At 39.9% G+C, this 22034-nt stretch overlaps 1 protein-coding gene across 1 annotated transcript in view; it reads right to left on the bottom strand.

The window, feature by feature from the left end:
* The window catches only part of LOC125716031 (pappalysin-1-like), a 110926-nt gene that overhangs the window by 11127 nt on the left and 77765 nt on the right, over positions 1 to 22034 (bottom strand). The window contains exons 15-21 of the mRNA XM_048988255.1: positions 18764 to 18947; positions 18101 to 18308; positions 17077 to 17266; positions 16360 to 16507; positions 15914 to 16029; positions 11629 to 11700; positions 9189 to 9287 (exon numbers count right to left, since the gene is read on the bottom strand). Coding sequence (XP_048844212.1) covers positions 9189 to 9287; positions 11629 to 11700; positions 15914 to 16029; positions 16360 to 16507; positions 17077 to 17266; positions 18101 to 18308; positions 18764 to 18947 — 1017 coding nt within the window. The remainder of the gene's footprint in view (positions 1 to 9188; positions 9288 to 11628; positions 11701 to 15913; positions 16030 to 16359; positions 16508 to 17076; positions 17267 to 18100; positions 18309 to 18763; positions 18948 to 22034) is intronic.

Raw genomic sequence — 22034 nt, 5'->3', positions numbered from 1 at the left:
CCCCGCCCACCCCGCCTCAAAATAGGATATCAAGTTTGAGATGGGGACACTGTGCTGGTATTTCCTCTGTTAACAATTTGATATTATAAATACTATTTTTATCTAGATAAAGGATTAGCCAGTTTTAAAAGCAGCACCATTTCTTAGTATGGCAGTATGAACATGCTCTATGTCAAAGTATTTGTCAAACCAATTATTTCACATGAAACTTTTTACTGCTTTATTCAGTAAACTGTGTGCACAAAAAACATGGATATTTAGTAACATGCCAAAGGCTCACTGAGCATGCATTTTCCTAATTCTGTTCAGTAGATATTAGGTATGATTGTACTTTCGACTCCTCTAGAGGGCGTGAAAATCTTGCTAATTCACATTGCAATGGGGTTTACACTTCACACACATCTGGTTTCAACACCCTGTTAAGGCAGAGCTGAAATATAAGCACTGACAACAGCACTGGCCATCCAATAAACACACTTATTTCACGTTGTATACGGAAATGATAATAATGATTAGTAAATTCACAAATTTACAACATAAAAATGCTAGACATATATATGCCGCTTAAATTAAAAGTGAAATAAACTCTACAAGGGCGAAGATCTGGAACCATTGATGATACGTGCTACTCATGCACACAGGAGAAATCAATTCATGCAGCTCACAGAGAGGCAGTACTGTGGCACTGGCTCAAAGTAAGAATGCTCAGCTCACGGGGATTCCAGTCACACTCAAATCCATGTCTCTAATCTAATGGTAGAGTTATGGTACAGATAAACTGGACCTTCAAATAAGAAACTATTGTAAATAGGACTCAACTTGCAATCAAAATATTCAATTGAAATTTTTATCATGAAATTTTTATAGAATAATTACTTTAGTACTTGTAAGATGTAAGTAGTAAGATGGGTGGTAGAGTGAGCTGTAAATGCTGAAAACCATAGAAATCTAAGCTTTGTAAGCGATTTTGCATAAGGCCCTATAAAGCAGGCGAAAAACGAACATTAAGATGCGCTTAGGAAAAAAAGACAGAAAAATACTGATCTCACAGACCTTGAGGTTTGGAACAAGCGTGAATGACATAAGACGACTGTATACAGTCACTTTCATACATGTATCCTGTCCTTATTCTTTTTTTGGATTCTGGCAGCTGATCAATCAAAAGATCATCTTCGAATTTTGTCTTAAATCCCGTTTCCAGGAAAATTGCTTTATAATACCAGCTCAAATGTTGCCTTTAAAATGTGCCAGAAGAGCATGCCTGTGAGCTGTGCAGGGATGTGACGCCTCCCAAAGCGTGTGAACGCACAGCCTTAAGGATGCCCTGATTCAGCACTGCGTCTGACCTGACTTTGTGCTCACTGTGTGAGTAGGACACACAAAGTATGACGTCATGCTGCAGTACACAGCTGCCGGGCTGTCTGAATGTGCAGCTACCCTGCTGCTCCAGTTCCTTGCCTTCACAAGCCTTCTCTACTAACATCTACTCAGACACCAGCGTTTGCCAGTACACATTCTCACCTACAAATTTAGAAAGCTCTGTTTGGTTTTTACTGTGTTTAAGATCTATTTGGCATTTTGTATCATTTATCATTAATACAATACAGTAAAGCCACTCATAGTAAAAAAATATATATATTTGCAGATTGGACATACATGCTGATAAGCATTTTTAATTACTATTTTTAAATGCATATATTCCGTTTAATTAAATGGTACATGACTGATTCTTGCTATGGTTATATTGCCCTACAATATTATATGCCATTCATCCCACCTAAAAATGTGAACAGCATTTATGTAAATGTAAAAAGATTTTATGAGGGGACAATGTGAATATAATATACACGTACTAGTATACAGTGGCTAAGGTTTGTGTTTACTATGAACAATTTAAGAATAGGCCTCAGAAAGTCATACCTGACTCTGCCAACTGTTCTCTGTGAAGAGTCCACCTTAACCCTCCACCATCAATATCGGCATGCATTTCCATCTATACCACTCAGGATATAAGAAACCTAAAACAGTTAGGGACAATGCAGCAGGTCCTGATGGTATCAAGCTTATATGTTCAAGCTGGGAGTGCATCAGCAACAAATATAATCGAACCGTCCCAACAACTGTGAAAGTTTCTCCTAAAGGCTTCTTTACTAAATTTCATGCCTAGACCCTAAGCCCAAGAAATAATCCTTCGATGTCCCTAAGGACTACAGACCAGTAGCATTGATATCCCACATAATAAAAATACTTCAAAGGCTGGTCTTCTAGCATCTCAGATCACTCATGAAGGACTTAATTTCTCTGGTTTTAAATATCAGGCACACATACATGTGGAAGATGCTATCTTATACCTGCATCACAGAACCTACACGGCACGGACGAATTGAGCACAACCTCACTGGTGCATTTTTCACCGTCTAGTCTTCCTTGCTGGAGGAGACGCTCAAGGTGATATTGGTTGTGTAGGTCATAGTTGCCAGAATCACAGATTACATCACCAACAAGCCACAGTTTGTCTGCATTAGTAACTGTGCAGCTGATGCGGTGCTGAGCCAAGCAGGAATGCCCCAAGGGACAGGGCTGTCACCATTCCAGTTCACTTTCTACACCACAGACTTCAGGTACAAGCTACGCCACCATCAAAGTTTCTCTGCTGTGACTGTAGGATGTATCAGTAAGAACGAACATCTTCAGCTGCAGCAGATCCATGACAAAGGAATACTTTGGGCACTCCTTTGTTCTGACTGTCATTCGTTTGCTCGATTCTCTCGGTCTCCATGTCTGGGGATCATCAAGGTATTGTTACAGGCACACTCAATTATGCACCTTCCATATTTCTACCACACTTGTAACACATCCATCCATCCATCCATCCATTCTCCAACACGTTTATCCTCCTGGGTCGCGGGGGGTCCGGAGCCTATCCCGGAAGCAATGGGCACGAGGCGGGAAACAACCCAGGACGGGGGGCCAGCCCATCACAGCTATACACTTCATTGACATTTTTTTACATATATGTACATGTTTATTTGTTTGTTTGTTTGTGGCAATGGTAATGTTGACAGACAATGAAAATAAAGGTGCATCCTGTCAGTCAGTTAGTAGTACAACACAATGTAAGACAGGACTCCAGCTGCACAGAGGAGTGTGGCCTTTTGGGTGGCTGTAGTGTCACTTTGTGTAGCTCTGCTGACTCTATAAATCATTAAATCAGCTCATACTTAAATGTCTCCTCCAAATCTCGACTGGCTTTTCTCTATTGTCCCTTCAATGAAACTGATCTACCTGAGTTATCACCGGCAATGTCTCCCATAAAGCATCTTATTAGGACATAATAGAAGATTAATATTATAATTTTTCACTAAAATATTTATTTACCCAATTAAATGTATGAAACATACACTACATTATGATGAAAGAAAACATTGCGATGTATAAAGCCAATTTAATTTTTTTTTACACTGCTTAAAAATAAAGGCTTAAATAGTGTTATAGTAACACAAGAAGAGGAACGCGAGGTTAGGGAAACATGGCTTACATTCCTTCTAATTGAACCTAAGGAAAATGTAACACAGTGTATCAGACATCCCTACAGAGTTGAAACTGTAGCTGAGGGCAAATCTGAAAAATTTTAACTATCATTCCCATCTTCTGTGGATTTCCTATAAGCTCTTCGTTTTCAAAACGTTTATAAAAAGTGTCATTAATCTTTTATGCAAACAATCACAATGATGATCAAGCGGGTCATGTTACTGGATATGATGTAAAATGCGGTAAGAGCCTAGGAGAGCAGCACCCCCCCCGTTGCGCCTTCTAGCCCTTGAAGGGTTTGAAGACGTAGCATGGGGCTGTGGGACACTCCCTGCTGTTCAAGCCTGTTACTGGAACCCCTCCTGCTCCGTTGAGGTGCCAAGATATTTGCACAATGAATACCAAAGCCTAACACACACACACACACACACTTTGTATCCATATCTTTTTGTGGACCGTCCATTCATTTCTATAGGAAAACCATAATCCCAAGAATAATAACCTACCCAGCCCTTAACCCATATACTTAACCCATAAGTAACCAAGCAAAATACAAGACTTTTGCCGTTGCTAGTTTCCCCTTGTGGGGACTGAAAAAATGGTCTCCACAGCATCAAAGTAACAGGTTTTTATTACAGTGTGGGGACATTCATCCTTGCCCATTCATAACTACTCATACATTCAGATACACACTCCATTAGTTTCACTTAGTGATGATTCTGATCACCACTGCGATAGCTACAGTAATAGACTGCCATATGTGAGAGCATGAAGTTTGCAGGAGAAAAATGAGGCACATCAAATTTCAATTTATGAGTCATTACTGGGAAGGAGGGATTTTGAACAGAAGTATAATGAAAATACAGGTTCTGACTTTGGAATTTCAATTACACAGAATAAAGAAAAATACAATAATAACAAAAATGGACACGTGAGGCATCTGAAGATCTCTCTGATCCTGCCAGGTGAACATCCTTCGCTATTCATACATAACAGGCTGACTCTTAATACTCAAAGTGTTGTCTAAGCTAGTCTCCGAATAAAATGCTACAGGTCATTTTTGCTAAACTCCCGCTAGCTCTACAGTACTTACTGTTTAATCTTTCTCATATATCATCGTTATTATATCATACAATATGAAGACCAGCAAGCTAAAAATAATCTTACACTGGCAACAAAGTCCACAGGTATTAGATAATACAAAAACACTTCAGAAAGTAAATCACACAGTAGCGTTCAATATGAATTGGGATAGATCAGAAAAGGAACCTGTGTTATGGTGCATTGCCCTCGACTACCTCTGCATCTCCCTAGGCATTGCCTTAGACGTATCACTAATTGCTCAGTAGGCCTGGAGAGGGCTATGTGCCTCATTGATGGCATCTTTGGGAGGAAATAACCTGAACTACAGTGATATCTGGGCAATAAACCGAATGGTGACAACCTGGATTACTGGATCTGGAAAAAAAAAACAAACACCAAAAAGCTGCTAGCATGCTTGTTGGTTAATTTATGCATAAGCCTCTTTATCTCATCATGTTGAACATGTTTTTCCTCCTCTTTGCACTAAAAAAATCATTGTAGAATCACCAATCCAGACCAAGGGAAGTGATTCCAGTACTCAGGGACAGAGAGAATGGCAGAGAACGTGATTATGGCCTAGTTCTTTCTCATCACACTTTTACGAGCATGTAAGATCCAAAAGTGTTTAGCATCATATTTCCCCCATATTTTTTTTTTTATATGCCTACTTGTGTACTATATTCACAGAGTAACCACTAACACCGCTGGAGGTTTGCATCATAGTAGTTTATTATGACCAGCAGACTGATTCACTGCTTCCTTGGCTTTCACATGGGCAGAGAACTTACAGCCCTAATCGCAGCAGCCTCATTACTCACTGTAACCCCTTGTCTGCTCAGTCAATTAGGGCATCCATTTTGTGCAGAGCATGCATGGCAATGCCCCCCCCCCCCCACCCCCCATTGGGGTGTACTGCAACCAGCCCCCGGATTTAAGGGAGGGAGGATGTTCAATTTGTTTCATTATTTGCTTGGGTAATCCTGTGGTGTGAATAAGCTAATGGCCGTCAGTTTATAAGTTCCTGTATGATTTACAGCAGCATTTAAATTTTAACAGTCCGGCCGAAATGCTGCTACGGAATGTTTCTCAACATGTTGTGTATTCCACTGAGAATATGTGCTGGCATGCCACAGAAACGCCTGATAGTCTTCAGAGCTTCGGGAAAAGCAGGAGAGGCTCCCCTCTCCCACCAAGAGGCCTAGTAATTAGAGGGGCTTTCCTCCGCATGTGGCTGCACTCGACCACCCAGAAAGGAGACCGCCTGTGCGGGCATAAGGAGCTGCTAGCATGCTTGTTGGTTAATTTATGCATAAGCCTCTTTATCTCATCAGCTGTTTAGGTAAAAAAAAAAAATCCAAAGATATTGTTCGACACTAAACTAAAGCAAATACAAAGAATTTGCGATAGGATTCTGTAAAGGTTGATTATGTTGGTTTTGCTAAGATCATCTTAAGCCGCTAACCATGTCCAGCAAATGTGAAGCTACCAGCAGGAAGGTTCATTATATGATAACTCTTATACTACTGTACTACATATAATCTCATTATATTAGTATTTTTAGTCAGTTTCTATATTTCACAAATTACACTGGTATTAAGCGAATAGCGAAAAAGCTATTTAAAGTTTTGACAAAGCTGGCGCTAAAAGCAAGACTGAAAGATATGAATTCTGCAGAAAAGCACCACTCATGACAATTGAGATTAATGGCTCGATCAGAACACTAATTATAATATTTATCTGTAAGTTGTATCATGGGGGCGGCATGGTGGTGCAGTGGTTAGCACTGTTGCCTCACACCTCTGGGACACAGGTTCGAGTCTCTGCCTGGGTCACATGTGTGTGGAGTTTGCATGTTCTCCCCATGTCGTCGTGGGGTTTCCTCCGGGTACTCCGGTTTCCCCCCACAGTCCAAAGGCATGCTGAGGCTAATTGGAGTTACTAAATTGCCCGTAGGTGTGTATGTGTGAGTGCATGGTGTGTGAGTGTGCCCTGCGATGGGCTGGCCCCCCATCCTGGGTTGTTCCCTGCCTCGTGCCCATTGCTTCCGGGATAGGCAAATGGATTGATGGATGGATGGATGGATGGAAGTTGTATCATGTTAATTTTGTTTCTCTCCACCAATGTCCTGCCTCAGCAACAAAGATCACAACCAAGCACATCCAGTAGTTTTTACACACGTTCTTCGACTCAGTGACATTTGTAAGTTGGCAAGCATAAATTAATTACTTCAGCTATGTCACAGTACTTCAGTGGGGTTTACCTACAGTGAAAACTTGGTAATAAATCTGCACAACTGTCCTCCTTCGTGATAGATAATCCAAACCGTGACAACACCACAATGCTTGACCACTCATGTGAGGTATTTACTGTCCAACGTGGAAACAGGTGATTTGGCACCAAATTCTAGTTGACTAAAAAAACATCTATTCAAGGGACATTGTGAGAGAACAACTGAAGATTCTTTAGGCTGTTTATCACAAAGTGAAGATGAGTGAACTTTCAAGAGATTTAATTTCGTTCTGACGTTAGAATCATATATATGTCTCAGCAGAAAGACCTACATATTTTTTTCATTGTTCTAGGAATCTTCATGACTTAGCTATATTGTTGTACTTCTTTGGTAAGTTTTTTTGGTGAAACAACCACTCATAGGAAGATGGCTAAGTAATACTGTATCCTTCTCCAGACTCATATGTATTCTTTTTGCTCTAGGAATTTTAGTTTGTGCCTTTGGACTGTTACTGGAACCCCTCCTGCTCCGTTGAGGTGCCAAGATATTTGCACAATGAATACCAAAGCCTAACACACACACACACACACACTTTGTATCCATATCTTTTTGTGGACCGTCCATTCATTTCTATAGGAAAACCATAATCCCAAGAATAATAACCTACCCAGCCCTTAACCCATATACTTAACCCATAAGTAACCAAGCAAAACTTGACTATAAAACCCAGATTTGTATTAAGAAAGGCTGCCACAAATCAGATATCATCATTTATTAGTGTTCGGCTGACCTTACTTATGCCTTTATTTGGTTCAGGTTAACTTAGGCCTTTTTGTACGTGAAGGTTGCAGACAAGGCCTGTCAGTCTTACAGGTAACATTGGTGGTTGTTTAGGATACCAGGTTAGCTAGCTGAGTTCGTTTGAAAGTGGTGTGTGATGTCCAGTACAAAGTGAAACTGGCTTGCTCGCGCCCTAAAAGTATTCATGTCCTTGCAGTGCAGACAGAGAACAGCTACGTGATGTAGGGGGAGGGGAAAGGTGTCAAGGATGCTGTTAGGTAAGCGCAATATAACAAACAAATTATTAGTAAGGCTGTCAAACAATTCATTTTTTAAATCATGATTAATTACACGCTTTGGCATTTAATCGCATAAACAATCATGTTGCAATACCATCAAAAAAGATTTTATAGTCTGTACGATCAGTATAGAAAGTTAATTCTATTTTTTAAAAAAAATCTTTGATCATACTATTATCCCATTGGGATATCAAAATTAACACAATTAAAATGATCAAAAAGTTATCAAACAAACAATAATGTGTTATAACTTCAAGGCGCCTGTTATTTTAGATATATAATGATTTTAATTTGTAATGATTTTTTTCCATCATGAAAAAATATTACTTATTTGAGGTACAATATTATATAATAAGACAATATTTATTGTAAGACAATATTTTTTCACTAGTGGTGAACCTGCCCATGGTACTGCATGGGGTTTAACCAGCCCTGGCTGCGGGTTTAACTACCTTCTACCTCAAATAATAATAAATAAATAAATAAAAAGCACGAAGATTTAAAATTCATATATGTGCACCTGTTATATTAAGTGTATTTATTAAAAAGCACGATAGACAGAGGGTCTGAAATTGGGATTAATGGGTGAGTCAAAGTTTAATTAAGTTATAGAATTACTCTGTACTGTACAGTGTATTTGTGGCCTTTGATATTTAGGTTAGATGAATCATCTTAATTCGTAAGCACTTTGTAAAAGTATTTCAGAGCAATTTTCATGAAAATAAAATCTTTTTATGGGCCACGATCAATCTTAATTTCTTAAATACGCCTGGTCAGTTAGAGTCACAAATTATGCAAAATTAAGCGAACTGTGAACTTCCAGGAATAGTGAGATCAGCAGCCACTGAAAACAGCTCCGAGTCAAATGAGGGGTGTCGGGGTGTGTGAAGGCTGGCAATCCCAATGTAAAATAAAGGAGAACCAAAGCCTTCAACAAACAGCTTCTATTAAAAGGCAAAATGAAAGGCACAACTGATAATAAAATCTGAGGCTGCATTCTAAATATACCATTTAGCAACATTTTCCAAACCAGAAGCTCTGCTTTTTTTTTTTAGCAAAACCCATTCCAGCCACTGTTCACACACAAATGAAACAGTCATGCACATGCATGTACATACAGTATGTATGTAAGATCTCCATAGTGAACCTCAACTATATACACAGTCACTGCAATGGGATGGATATATAAAACCATTAAAAAAAAATAATCCATAAAAAGAAACCTGGGCACACGCATTCGAAATATCATTACATTAGCTGCTTACCTTTTTAGTTTTGACAGTTGAATGACAGCAGTCTCCACCATCATAGTTACAGAATGCTCGGTTGTTGATGGCGTCGCAGTAATTGTCACCCATGAAAGGCTGTGGTACGTCACAAGAAGAAGAACAGTTACCATCCTAACATGGTAAAGACTTATCGGAAAAAGCCAAAAAGTCTGTTAGCTTTGCTAGCTTAATGCAGTTAAATAGCTACGTTAAAAAAGAAGCTAATCACGAAAGGTTTCTCAGTAGTCATGTCAAACTTTGTTCATAGAGAATGCTAATAGTTCGACTCATATTTAATGTGGAATCTTCGCCAATGCCACCCACCCTGATAAATACTGGCGATAATACAAACACACACATGTACATTAATTCTGATTAACTAGATCCCCAGTATCTTTTCCCCTTGGTAAGTGAAGAGGCCAAGTTCATAGAGCAACTGAACATCTATTAAATGTTATTAAATTTCTGTCCCTCGTGGGAAATTCTACATATTTTCATTACAATAAGTACTTCAAAGTTAACATTTGTTGGAGTTTCATTTGCTCTATCACAGTCCCCTAAACGAAACAAGCACAAACTGCAGGGTGTTTGAGTAAAATAGTTGATCTTGAAATCTTGAGCTGTGCAAATGCTATAAAGTGACTGAATACTGTATTTATTTCAAAGCAACCCAGCAACTATGTGATTTGTACATGTGGGCTCAAAAGAACCTAGTTTTGAAGCTTTTAATGAGTCAGTTGAACAGTTGAGTGCCATGGGGCAGAGAGCGTGACTGCATGGAATTGTTGTTAATTGGCTGGAAAACATTTTACAGAGCTGATAACAGTACTTTTGAAATTCAGTTACGTGGAAGAATTTCTCAGATGTCATTCATATGAGTTTGGGGTTTGGGTGTGTGAACTGAATGCTAATGGTTCACGCTTGAGGTTATAGAACTGCAGGACATCTAATTTTAACAAATTTAATACAGTATAGCACTGTTACTGGGCAACTTGTGTTTTCTGTTTCTGTTCAATTCATTTAAATTAAATTTTCCATTAAAATCAGATTTTCACAATGTATTTAATTGTATTTGCGTACTCTTATTTTATTATGCAATTTTTTCATTCTTGAGCATCAGCGTGTTGTTTTACACATAGTTTATGGATCAATGAAACAGGTTTCCACAGAGGAAGCCATTAAAACATGTAAACATTGAGAGAGAAAATGGTGTTGGATAGCAGGGCAGCTATGAGACTGGAAAACAAAATAGATTTTTAAAGTGTTTGTTATTGTGCTTATTAGCCAGCTTTGTGAGCTTTATGTGGCCATGTAATCTTTGCCATGCTAAGGAAATGGCTGTATAAAACTGTTGGTAATATTATACACAGTGTTTATTACCTACTGACTGGCCCTATGGCCATTCTTTGATGACTGTTGGTAATATTATACATCATGTTCAAGAAGCAACAGAAATTAGGCAACACCAAGAGCTAGTTTCAATTCCACAGCAATCACATGTGAAGAATTATCAAGATTTATTACTGGAAGAAACAGAGACACGAACCGAAACAGAGAGAAAAAACATGAAGCCTCATGCCATGTACCTATTAACCTAGGTTCAATTTTATTTTCTAATGTTTTTGTGTGGTGTTAAAGTTTGCAACCCTCAGTTCCTGGAAGTCTGAGCACTTTCTGCGGAAAGCCGAGAAAACCCAACTACATTTGGTGAGTGGACAAATTGCAATCATTTTCCAAGTTCTCTAAAAGCAACATATTAAAAAATCAAGCCCCCATCTAAACAAAGCAAATGCCAGCATTAAATGTCAGCTCATACCATTTAAATGTAAAACCTGATCCGTATGTTTCATTAGCCATATAAGCTTGTAGTGAAAACCGACACATTCAGTCTGTTGCCTCTGGATTGCTTACAGAGCTTTTGCCATGTGGGGCAACGTGCCAAGAAGCACTGTGGGGAACCTTAATTTACCTTTATGTTGCTATTATTTTATAATCAAAAGCGTTATAACTTTAAAAATGTATTAAAAAATGAAATAGTTTATGTCCCACTAAATACTAAATAATATAGGTAATTTGACCTTAATCCCATCTCTGACCCAAAACACAATTAGCAGGTGTTTTCTCTGGTTTTACCTGAACTACCATCAAAACGATACATTGCCTTTGTCTGGAAATTTATAAAAAACATCAAAATATTTCACTGCAAACCGGGGACCTCCCAGAAATACATTATACATCAAGGCAAGTATGGAAAAATTGAAAATCCATGATCCACATGGGGTTTCTCGTATGTCTGCCAAATTACTGGGGCTAAAATAGTTACATGATCCCTTACAAAAAAAAAAAGAGCATAGGTGATTTTGAGACTCAATAAAAATGACCAGAAACGAAGACACTGAATGATTATCCTGCTGTCAGGGTATGTAAAGACTCTTACCTCACAACCTTTAATGCAGTGTAGTGTTTCTGGATGTGGGTACCACTTCAGGCCCATCGTACACACAATACTCTGCATGGAAACACAGAAAGACTGTAAGCACACTGAACATGTTCATACAGTAAACATATTCAGAAGTGTGTCCTGCCCTCCCTGCTCAAGTTCCTCCTCATCCTTCAAGGGCGTGTGGGAAGGTGACTAAAATGTGAGGCTTCATATAGCTGTTATTAGTGTTAAGGAAATCACTACACCTGCCAGTTCTTCCAGTGTGTGAAAAACACATTAAACGGATAATCATAATAATGTAATCATTGATCCATCCATCCATCCATCCATCCAGATATATAGCTAGCTTTTGTAAATTAATTTCACTGGCACTGCAATATGTCATTCTGTAAGCATTCATTAAATTCACTGCACATTACTGGCTTTACATGTAAGTATATATATTTAGCAGACGCTTTTGTAAAAATTGACAGTTTATCAGAGTGAAATGGCACAATATCAGCAAACATGCAACGTGTGAAATTTCACTGAAAACCTACACAACTGTAATTTATGTGTTATGTGTTGCATTATTCCATTCCAATAGCTAAAAAAACACCTATACATTTCACTGTCCTGCTTATTTCATGTCACACTCACATACACACGTTTGTAATTATATCTTTGTGGGGAATCTCCGTTCAGTTCTATGGGGAAATCTCTAATCACAGCATGACGACCTTAACCCTTACCCAGTCCAAACCTTAACCAAAAGTAACCAAACAAAATACCAGACTTTTGGCACTTTTTATTTTTTGATTGCATTCACAAATCTTTGTGGGGACCTGAAAAATGGTCCCCACAACATCAAAAAAAAAAAACAGGTTTTCATTACATTGTGGGGGACATTTTGGTCCCCACAAAGTAATATAAACCTAATCCACACACAAACACACAAACACACACACGTATATAACATAACAACATGCTTTCCTTTCATATGGACATATGAATTTCCCTTATTGAGGAATGATGTGTTCATATTTATTTTAAATATTTTTGCTAACGTTTTGTCATACTTTGCATACACCTTAAAAGATTGCAATGTCATGAACCACTGAGAATAAATGCATAACATTTACTGATCGTACACCTTCCAGCAAATACTTGAACTTTGGACAGACTGACAAACCTAGCAAATCTATCATCAAATTGAGATGCTGATCTCTGGAAGTCAAACCTGAGCTCATTGGTTGATTTTCAAAGCTGCCGGAGTGTCCATCATATTTTTCATTTTATCTGAACATCTTGTTTTAAGTCCCACTTCTACTTTTTCAAGGCCTTTCTGATTCACTGCAAGCATCATGAACTCTGGGGGATGTAAGGCCCTCCTCAAAAGGACACTGGCCTGGGTTGCTCTGACATTTCTCTCAGGGGGATTTGCTTTGGAGCAACATAAAATACTGTAAGCAGAAGGTTAGCGTCCTCATGCACTGGGACACCTGTATCATTATGTCTACTTTAGCGGGAGCCTGCTTCTGCTTTCCACATGGGTGCAAGTGTTTACATCTACAACAGGCTACTTCTACAGGCAGGTTCTCCCCAAGCTGACACAGGTAGAGGATGTAGAGAGTGGTATAACGATGTGTTCTGGGGGGACTCATGGGAAGGAATGGGGGGAATGGAAATGTTGACCGTAAACATAATAATTCCAAGAAAGCTGGCGTTCTACTGTCGGTGGACGGCGGGCAAGGCGTTGAGTCCCGGTCTGGGACATCTACACACACTTAGTATTCAGTGTCACACTGAGCTCCGGCTACTTGTTTATATAAGGGCTAATTTAAACCGTCTGCTCAAGAAGCCTCTGCTTGTTTTTATAGCTCTTCTCAAGCCCTGCGCTGTTTGAGGCTTACCTGACTTCTATTAAATAGACTTTTTATACTATCTGCATCCGGACTGTTTTTCTGCCTTTTCCATCAGCGGCAGCTGCTTCTCTGCGCATGTGGACGCCTCTGTGTGCGTCTGCATATGTAGTTGGGACTACCGCAGTGCACGTGCATGCCTGTGTGATCCAGGTTAATGTCCAAAAAAGATACCATAATGTGATATGAATTATGTTATTCAGCTATTATTCAGGCACATATTTGAGGCACATATCTCAAGACCATCTGCTGAATTTTTAGTAAAAGTAAAGGCATAAAAATGTAACGACCCATCACAGGAACTAAAAACAGCAAAGCTCACCCCATTGTCAGCTGATGGTTACCCCCAACTGCTGATTAAGAAGTAAACAATCAGTCAGATTCCAACACCCAGAATTTGCCAGAATTCCTCTGAAGAATTACATGCTTTTTCCCAACGTTAACAATAAATGAAAGTGAGTTTACAGAAAGCTGGATTTCCAGAGGCCGATTGTATCTGAGCAATAAAACCCAAGAAGGAACAATCATTAGAGAATGGTAGTTACTGTTGAAACGTTGGTTCCCTTCCAAACACTGTCAGCGACCACAGGGAACGCCTGTAATAATACCGAAGTAGACTGACGAAGCATATTGCGGATCCACTCGGTGTAAATATAACAAAGGGCCTCCGATCGACTGCATTTACTCATTACCACACGGGCAATCTGGGTCACGTGGACATTTTTCAAAACACAAAATTTTACGTGAGAGATTACATCACTGTGTCCCTATTTGTTTCTCAGATTTAATTTTTTTCGCATTTTTTTTTGTTTGAGACCTATTACAATGTGTAACTTGCTGTGCTGTACAGAAATACACTTTTGGTCCAACATATGGGAAACCTTTCGTCATACAGAGAACTGCATATAAATGTATTACACAATAATAATAATAATAATAATAATAATAACAACACTATAGTATTTATTTGGTTATCAGTGATAACTGTTGACACACCACAGCACAGTGCACAACAACGAAATGTGTTCTCTGCATTTAACCCATATGTGACAGTGTGATATCGCAGGGGGCAGCTAATTCAGCGCTCAGGGAGCAGTGCTTGGGGGCAGTACCTTACTCAGGGTATAGTATACTACACTATTTAGCATACTATAATATTTAGTGTACTACATATAATATACATTTACAAATCTTGTATATGTCAGATTTATAATATATAAATGTAATTATTAATTGGTATAGCTCTTCAATAGCTATATTTCATTCTGAAGTATACATATACAAATAGTGTCAGTAGCAAAATTGTCAGTACATTGAGCTCTAATTAAAATGATTTACAGTAGGCTCATTTAATTTTAATGTATACATTTTAATGTGAATGCATCACTGTTCCCTGTAACTCAGTCTTTCACAGAGGACGTTCTGTCTCTGGAGTATAATGACGGCCTCGTCACAGTAGCAGGGCACATTCATTAAGAGATCACAGTTACCTTGTTTTTCCAATGCAGGGTAATTACCAGCAATGACTACTACTTGTCTGATTTTCCTAGTAATGAATGGTAATTGATAGTAACCTGGTTAGTCATGTGTTGTGCCAAGTAATGGGAAACACCTTTCATCTTCTCCTGCCCTTGCTTCAGCTTCCGGAACTTTCCCGACTGCCAGGGGGAGAGTGTGTGGCCCAGCCAGGCAGAGCATGTTCTCCATCACTCCAATAAAACTCACATGAAGTAATGGGAGAAAATGCTAGGACTTTACATTTGTAGGTCTTTAAATGTTCTTATTTAAAATGATTTTTTTTACACAGCGTGTAGTTAGGGTATGGAATAGTCTCCCAGTTAGTGTAGTGCAAGCTAAAACTCTTTAAGTCAGAGATAGATAAGATTTTAACAATTCTGAGCTATTAGTTAAGTTCTCCCCAAACGAGCTTCATGGGCCGAATGGTCTCTTCTCATTTGTAAATTTCTTAAGTTCTTATTTACAGCTATCAGCAGAGGGCATGTTCAGTATATGGACTATTGCTTTAGTTTTATGACTTACCAGGATGCTCAATGGCTAACCAACAGTTCAATCAGTTACTGTGATGGAGTACAGTATGGCGCTCAAAGTTTAGAGCTTAGGCTGGCTGAGCATTTTGCTGTCTAATTAATAGTTCTGCCTTAATAAGCAAATCTCCTTAATTAAGGTGGCCTATGAGCCTCAATATTTGACTGTACTCAAGGCTATTAACATCGTGGCACTGCCATGAATCATTTTCTATTTTTATTACAGTGTCTGCTGCTCAGATATAAAGGTGTCAGCTTTGTTTCCAGACAGTACGCTGGTTCAGTCGTGGACTTCTCGCCTCCACTCGGAGGTGAAGTCAGTGGTGACCTCACCTTGACTTTGGGCGGATTCATCCAGTGGTCTTTCATTATGGTCTCTACTGTTGTGTTGTTGGGCAGGACGACCACATTGTTGTTTCTGTCCTTGCACATCAATTCACACTCTTCACCTAAAAGTGCATGAGGAATAAAATAACACTACAATTATGAGAAGCCTGATGGAAATTCCACTGCAAGATGACTCTAGTTTGGAGACTGAGCAGAACTAAACGAATGGTCTGAAAAGCAGGAAACAGAAATCAGGCAAAGAAGGCAGAGAAATAGTAATAAAAAACCTTTTTAGCAATCCATAGTATAGTATTCATGTTATGCCACAAGAGCCTGAATAAAGAATCCCACACAATCCTTGCATGGTATTTATGAAGTATTTCCATCCACTGATGCACATGCACACATAGCCGCGTTGGGTGTTCTTGGTCAGAACAGTCATGAGCACAGACCTATTCCATGTCCATTCTTACAGCTGACACGGATGCTGGGACTGAGGTTTTGAGGGAGGGAGCACCGTCCTTTCATCTGAGGGCAAATCTTCAATGAACCAGTCCAATTTCCATCCTTTCTGCATCGGATCACGTTGGTAGTAGGACCCTGAAGTCAACAGTGCAAGTACTTAAAACATATTTTTATAAACGCAGACATTATACAAAGTTTATGTCATGTTTTATGTAGCAGACTGACTAATCGTCTCGTATACGTCAATTCCAATTACTCATAATCTTTGCCAACAGATTGTTTGGCTGTGGATAAACCAGGATCATGGCAATTCATTATAAGAAATTGTGAGTAGTCATTGAGAAGGCCCGCTTAATGACATGGAAAAAATAAAAGAGGTAAAGCTGACGTCACACTTTAACATTTGGTTAACCTTTAAGTCCATGGCCTAGCAGGTACAAAATAAGGTTTGGAGTTAGGGCTTTACTGCAAGCCAGTGTTAGCCTTAAATCCAGGTTTGCACTGCCAGATTGACATTACGTCAGATGTGATGTCTTCTGGTAACAGAACAGACACATGAAAAACAAACAGCAAGAAGGAAAAGTAGGAGAAGATGGCTGGCTGACAAAAAAACAATGAGGAGCAGCGAGGTAGGGCAGACAGGAAACGAAGCGAAGGGAAAAGAAAAGCTGACAGACCTTGGGGCACGGAGTGTGCCGTCTCACCGTGTGGTTGTCTGCGTCGCAGTTGATCCAGCAGTCACTGTTGAACCTGAAGCCGTCGGTGCACCGGAAGCTGTCGTGGAAGACAGGGGGGGGAGGAGGACAGGTCACCGGCTCGCAGGCTCCCTCCTGCCAGCTCCCATCCTCGGTGCACTGCCTCTTGAATGCACGCCTGGGGACGGAGACAGCATCACTAAAAACACAGGGACATTGGGTGCACTTTAGACTCAAATGCAAAGGACATACACCTCATGGCACGGACATTAATAAACGCATTTAAATAAGCAAAACTAGACTGCAAGCTGGTTGGCTTCCTCTGGAGGGTGCATCACAGCCTTTTGCCCTATGCTATCTGGGATAAGCTCCAGCACCTCACACACAGACACACACACACCCAACTCCGATCAGGTTATGTGGTTAGGAGATAATGACGAATGGGGGCGGGTCTACAGATGGATAAGTGAAAACTGCAAACTACCTTCATTATTATATTTACAATAATACAGTCAAGAAATAAATGACAGATTGCAACCCTCAAGTAGTTATTAAACTGAACAAAAATACTTTGTGTCACATCCATCCATTTTCCAAACTGCTTATCCTACTAGGTCGCGGGGGGTCCGGAGCCTATCCTGGAAGCAATGGGCACGAGGCAGGGAACAACCCAGGATGGGGGGCCAGCCCATCGCAGGACACACTCACACACCATGCACTCACATGGGCAATTGAGCAAGTCCAATTAACCTCAGCATGTTTTTGGACTGTGGGGGGAAACCGGAGTACCCGGAGAAAACCCCACGACGACATGGGGAGAACATGCAAACTCCACACACAAGTGACCCCGGCGGGGACTCGAACCCGGGTCCCAGAGGTGTGAGGCAACAGTGCTAACCACTGCACCACCATGCCGCCCCCACTTTGTGTCCCACCTTATTCTTTTACTAAAGAAAAGATATATCTGTATTTATTCATTCATGTCCAACATCAAACAAGCACTGATGTCAGCAGAATTCCGGTTGGCCCTCACCTTCTCAACTTGTCAGTGTTGGCGACGTGGTAGCCAGGCTTGCACTTGTACTTGCAGAAAGAGCCCACCTTCAGGCCAGTGAAATTGCACCGCCGGGTCTGCAGGATGGCGTTGGGAACTGGGGGTGGTGTGGGACAGCGCAACTCACAGAGCGCCTCTGGGAAAGACCACATGCCATCCTCCATGCAGGTCAGAGTGTTGTTGGATCCTGAGAGCAGGTGGGCATATGACAGCGAGATGGCCATTGGACAGGTAGGAGGCAGAGATGACAGCCGTAAAAGCATCAATTAACTCTTTTTGAAAGTGTTTTTTCTTTAGTTCGAGTTGGACAAAGCTTCTTCACAATGGAGCTACTACAAACTACAGTATGTCACCAATATAGAAAATACATGAAGATGTAAAATCATGTAGATTTTTCCTTGTTTTGTGACCCCAATGGCTGTTCTCCGACGCCGTCTGTTTCTATCGCATCAGTCTATGTTTATTAATCCAAACCCTGACCAATTCTGTAGCTCTCTGTGCCCCAAAATAAAAACATTTCCCATGTCATGTAATGTGAAATTGTAACATGCATACTGTATGAACAGAAACATCAGCTTGCAATTGCATCTTTAGATTAATTTTCTTGTTAGTGTTCAAAGACATTCATGTGGGTCCCCTCACCTACGAGCTGAGCGGGCTCTTTGCACTGAAAGGTGCATCTCTTGCCATAGGTGGTTCCCTCAGGGAAATGGAAGACAGCTGGGTGCACATGATACTTGTCTGGTCGACCACAGTCCACAGGTTCACAAGTCACCTGCTTGTTCCACTTGCCATCGGCACAGGTGATAGTTACTATGGAGTCAGACTGCAGGACAAAGGGGAAAACAGGAATTGTCTGTCCGTACTGCTGCATTAATACTCAATTTCATGGTTTGGCTAGAATCATTTTTTTTAAATGTAGATATACAAAAAATGTACTTTTGCTTGTTACTTGATTTAGTATCTTTTAAGGTACAGAAGTGTACTCTGAGGAACACCCCAAAGGTACAAACAGCATTAATGTACTACCAATGGTACAGAAATGTTCCTCAAAGTCCATTCTATACCATCAAAGGTACAAATACCTACAGCTAAGGGTCCAACTGACAGACCATAGATTTGATTTGATTTGATTTGATTCAAACCCTTTATTGCTGTTGCAATATACCATGTCACTAGTCACAAGTACCAGCGAGAGGGTACAGCCTCAGTGACAAGCAAAGGTACAAGTTTGTACCCTTTTTCTAAGAGCGTAGAGGTTTGGCAAAATAATAGATGCCACACAAAAAAGGACTTTGAACTCACTAAATCACGCTTACAAACACAGCTACAAAGGCGAGTCATTTTAAGCTGAATCGCAGTAACCAGTATGTATCGGCTATTAGAGGTCAGACAACCAGCACTTTGAAAATGTGACACCAAGCAGCAATAGAATTCCAACAAGGCCAAAGAGCTGGTGGCCAAATTGCAGGTGCACCAGCCACAAACGAATGGTAAATTATTTAAGGTTTCTAAAGGATAAACTGCATCAGCAAAGAGAAATAACAGTCACAAGTGAAAGCTACAGTAGGCTAGTTGATAATCAACACAAAGGTATAACCTCAAATATCACAACAGAATTGAATCTGTAGCATGTGACGCAGTATAAAAAAATGCTGTAAGTCTGAAAAATTCAGAATTAACAGCAGAGCGGCCACTTGTATCCGAAGGCAAAAAGTCAGATAAGGACATTGGGAAGAGACAATATAAAGCACTTTAATACAATGGAATGTTCTGGAAATTGTGGCACCATACACATGAAATTGAATTGTACAACCAGGAGAAAGGGGAAGAACTTTTTTGCTATATGATTAAGTTAAATGGTCTGATAAGTCATCTTTCACCATTTGGAAAAAGCCAAAGTATGCCCTCAAACTATAAAGCATGTTAGTATGGGTAGCCACCCCGTCAAAGTCATTATGTTCAATGTTTATTGCGCATGGGTGTGTAACAGACAAGGAATATAAGGCCTCTTTACGTGACCAGGTTCACATCTCAACCATGATATTTCCATATTCCAAGGTGATGACGTCCCTGCACACACCACTCGGTAAACTCAGGAGTGGTTCCATGAGGTCAAATGGCCTTCACTATTACCAGGTCGAAACATCTTCAATCCTTTATAGGAAGTTATGGATTTTAGAGTACAAAGTAGACTTACACCTCCGTCCCCAAAGAACTGCAGGCTTTTAATCTTGAAGAATGGCTCTATATCCCACAACACATTCAGGCCGTATTTGATAGCATTCCAAGAAGAATTAAAGCCGTTTTGAAGAAAAATGGGGATGCTAATCTTTATTGGTCCTAGACGTTAACATATTTTTAGGTGTTTCTATTATTTTTTCCGACCCATTTATATTAGAACATTATTCATAACAAATATATGCCATGTAAATCAGTTAAAAGTTTTAATTGAAACTTGCCATTTATTTGAAGACATTTCCAAATTCTGGTCTGACCCGCTACTGTTTTCAGCATTATGTTGTATGGGGCTTTCAATACAATTTGTATCTTATATATTTTATTGGTCTTATTGCATCTTTTTATTGCATAAATTTACTGAGCTCATTCTCAGAGACCTGGAGGCAAATAAAAGTACTTGAAGAATGTATTGCTCAGACAACAGCCAACACAAGCAAGTCAATTTAAATTAATAATAAAAAAATAATAAGTCAATGTGTAATCCAATCCAAAAGAACCCTATAAAGCCCTTTTTATCCACTGGCCTTACTTTCTACGCATTAGTTAGAAAGACTGAAAGAGTTTACACATATGGTTAAGAATAATTTCAGGTTGCATGAATGTCTAAATTACAGTAGTATAGTACTAATAAAATAGTCACCAGGATGCTGACTGGCAAACACAGAAACACAGAGGCTGCCAGAAACCGGACAGAACCGTTTCCACTTGTCCCAGCCAAAGAACACTGTTGCATTTTAACTCTCCTTAAGCAATGCTATTGTCTTCTCTCAGAGGACAGAGCCACAGACAAAACACAAACTGTGCAACTGTGCAATGCACCGAACACCAGCGATGAAGAGCCAGAGCATTGCTGCCTGGGCCAGGCCAGAGGGAGTCGCTGGGCAGCATCGGGACACGCAAGGAAGCAGAAGGTCATGATGAGACAGACAGGCAGACCTGGTGGGAGAACTTCAGAGTTCTCAGAAAAGGAAAAGCGGATATGGAAAATAGATGCATGGATATTTGGCTCCTTACTAATTACTAGCACATACCTCTAATCTAATCGAAAATGGAGGTAGAACTTCGGTTCCTATTCATTGCTATATTCAGGGCTTTATTAATTGCAATGTTACATTATTACATCACCATCAGTTCATCGAACTACATATTTTGGACAGCAGGGGGAAACTGGAGTACCTGAAGGAAACCCATGCAAACACATGGAGAACATGCACACCCCACATACTGTAAGTGAAACTTATATGCAATCTTTCACTAATATTTACTATACTATACACTACGTATAATATTACACTTAAGCCTCAGTTTATCAATGAATTACTCTAAATTACAGAAAGAAATTTTACAGTGACCTTGCCGCTGTGTAACATTATCCTTAAATTTACAACAGGTAGCATTAATCATAAATGTAATATATCCCTAGCTAGTCTTTTGCTAATAATTATAGCTAAGGACAGAAGTTTGTTTCCCTTGTCCATACATGCACCTCCTCCATTACCAGGATTACCTACAGCCCTCTGGGAAAGGAGCACATGCATTCACTGGGAAACTGGGCTTTGAGCAAACAGCACTGAAGCGATGCTCTGGATTCCAGTGCTTATCTAATGTACTGCACCCTCTCAGAAAATGTACCACCAGCAGATCCTGAGCAAAACAGCAGGAAACAGAATGT

The sequence above is a fragment of the Brienomyrus brachyistius genome, chromosome 2, assembly GCF_023856365.1.
Source record: "Brienomyrus brachyistius isolate T26 chromosome 2, BBRACH_0.4, whole genome shotgun sequence".
Taxonomy (NCBI): domain Eukaryota; kingdom Metazoa; phylum Chordata; class Actinopteri; order Osteoglossiformes; family Mormyridae; genus Brienomyrus; species Brienomyrus brachyistius.
Note: the sequence above shows the minus strand (reverse complement) of the source record. Positions and strands in the feature narration are given on the sequence as shown.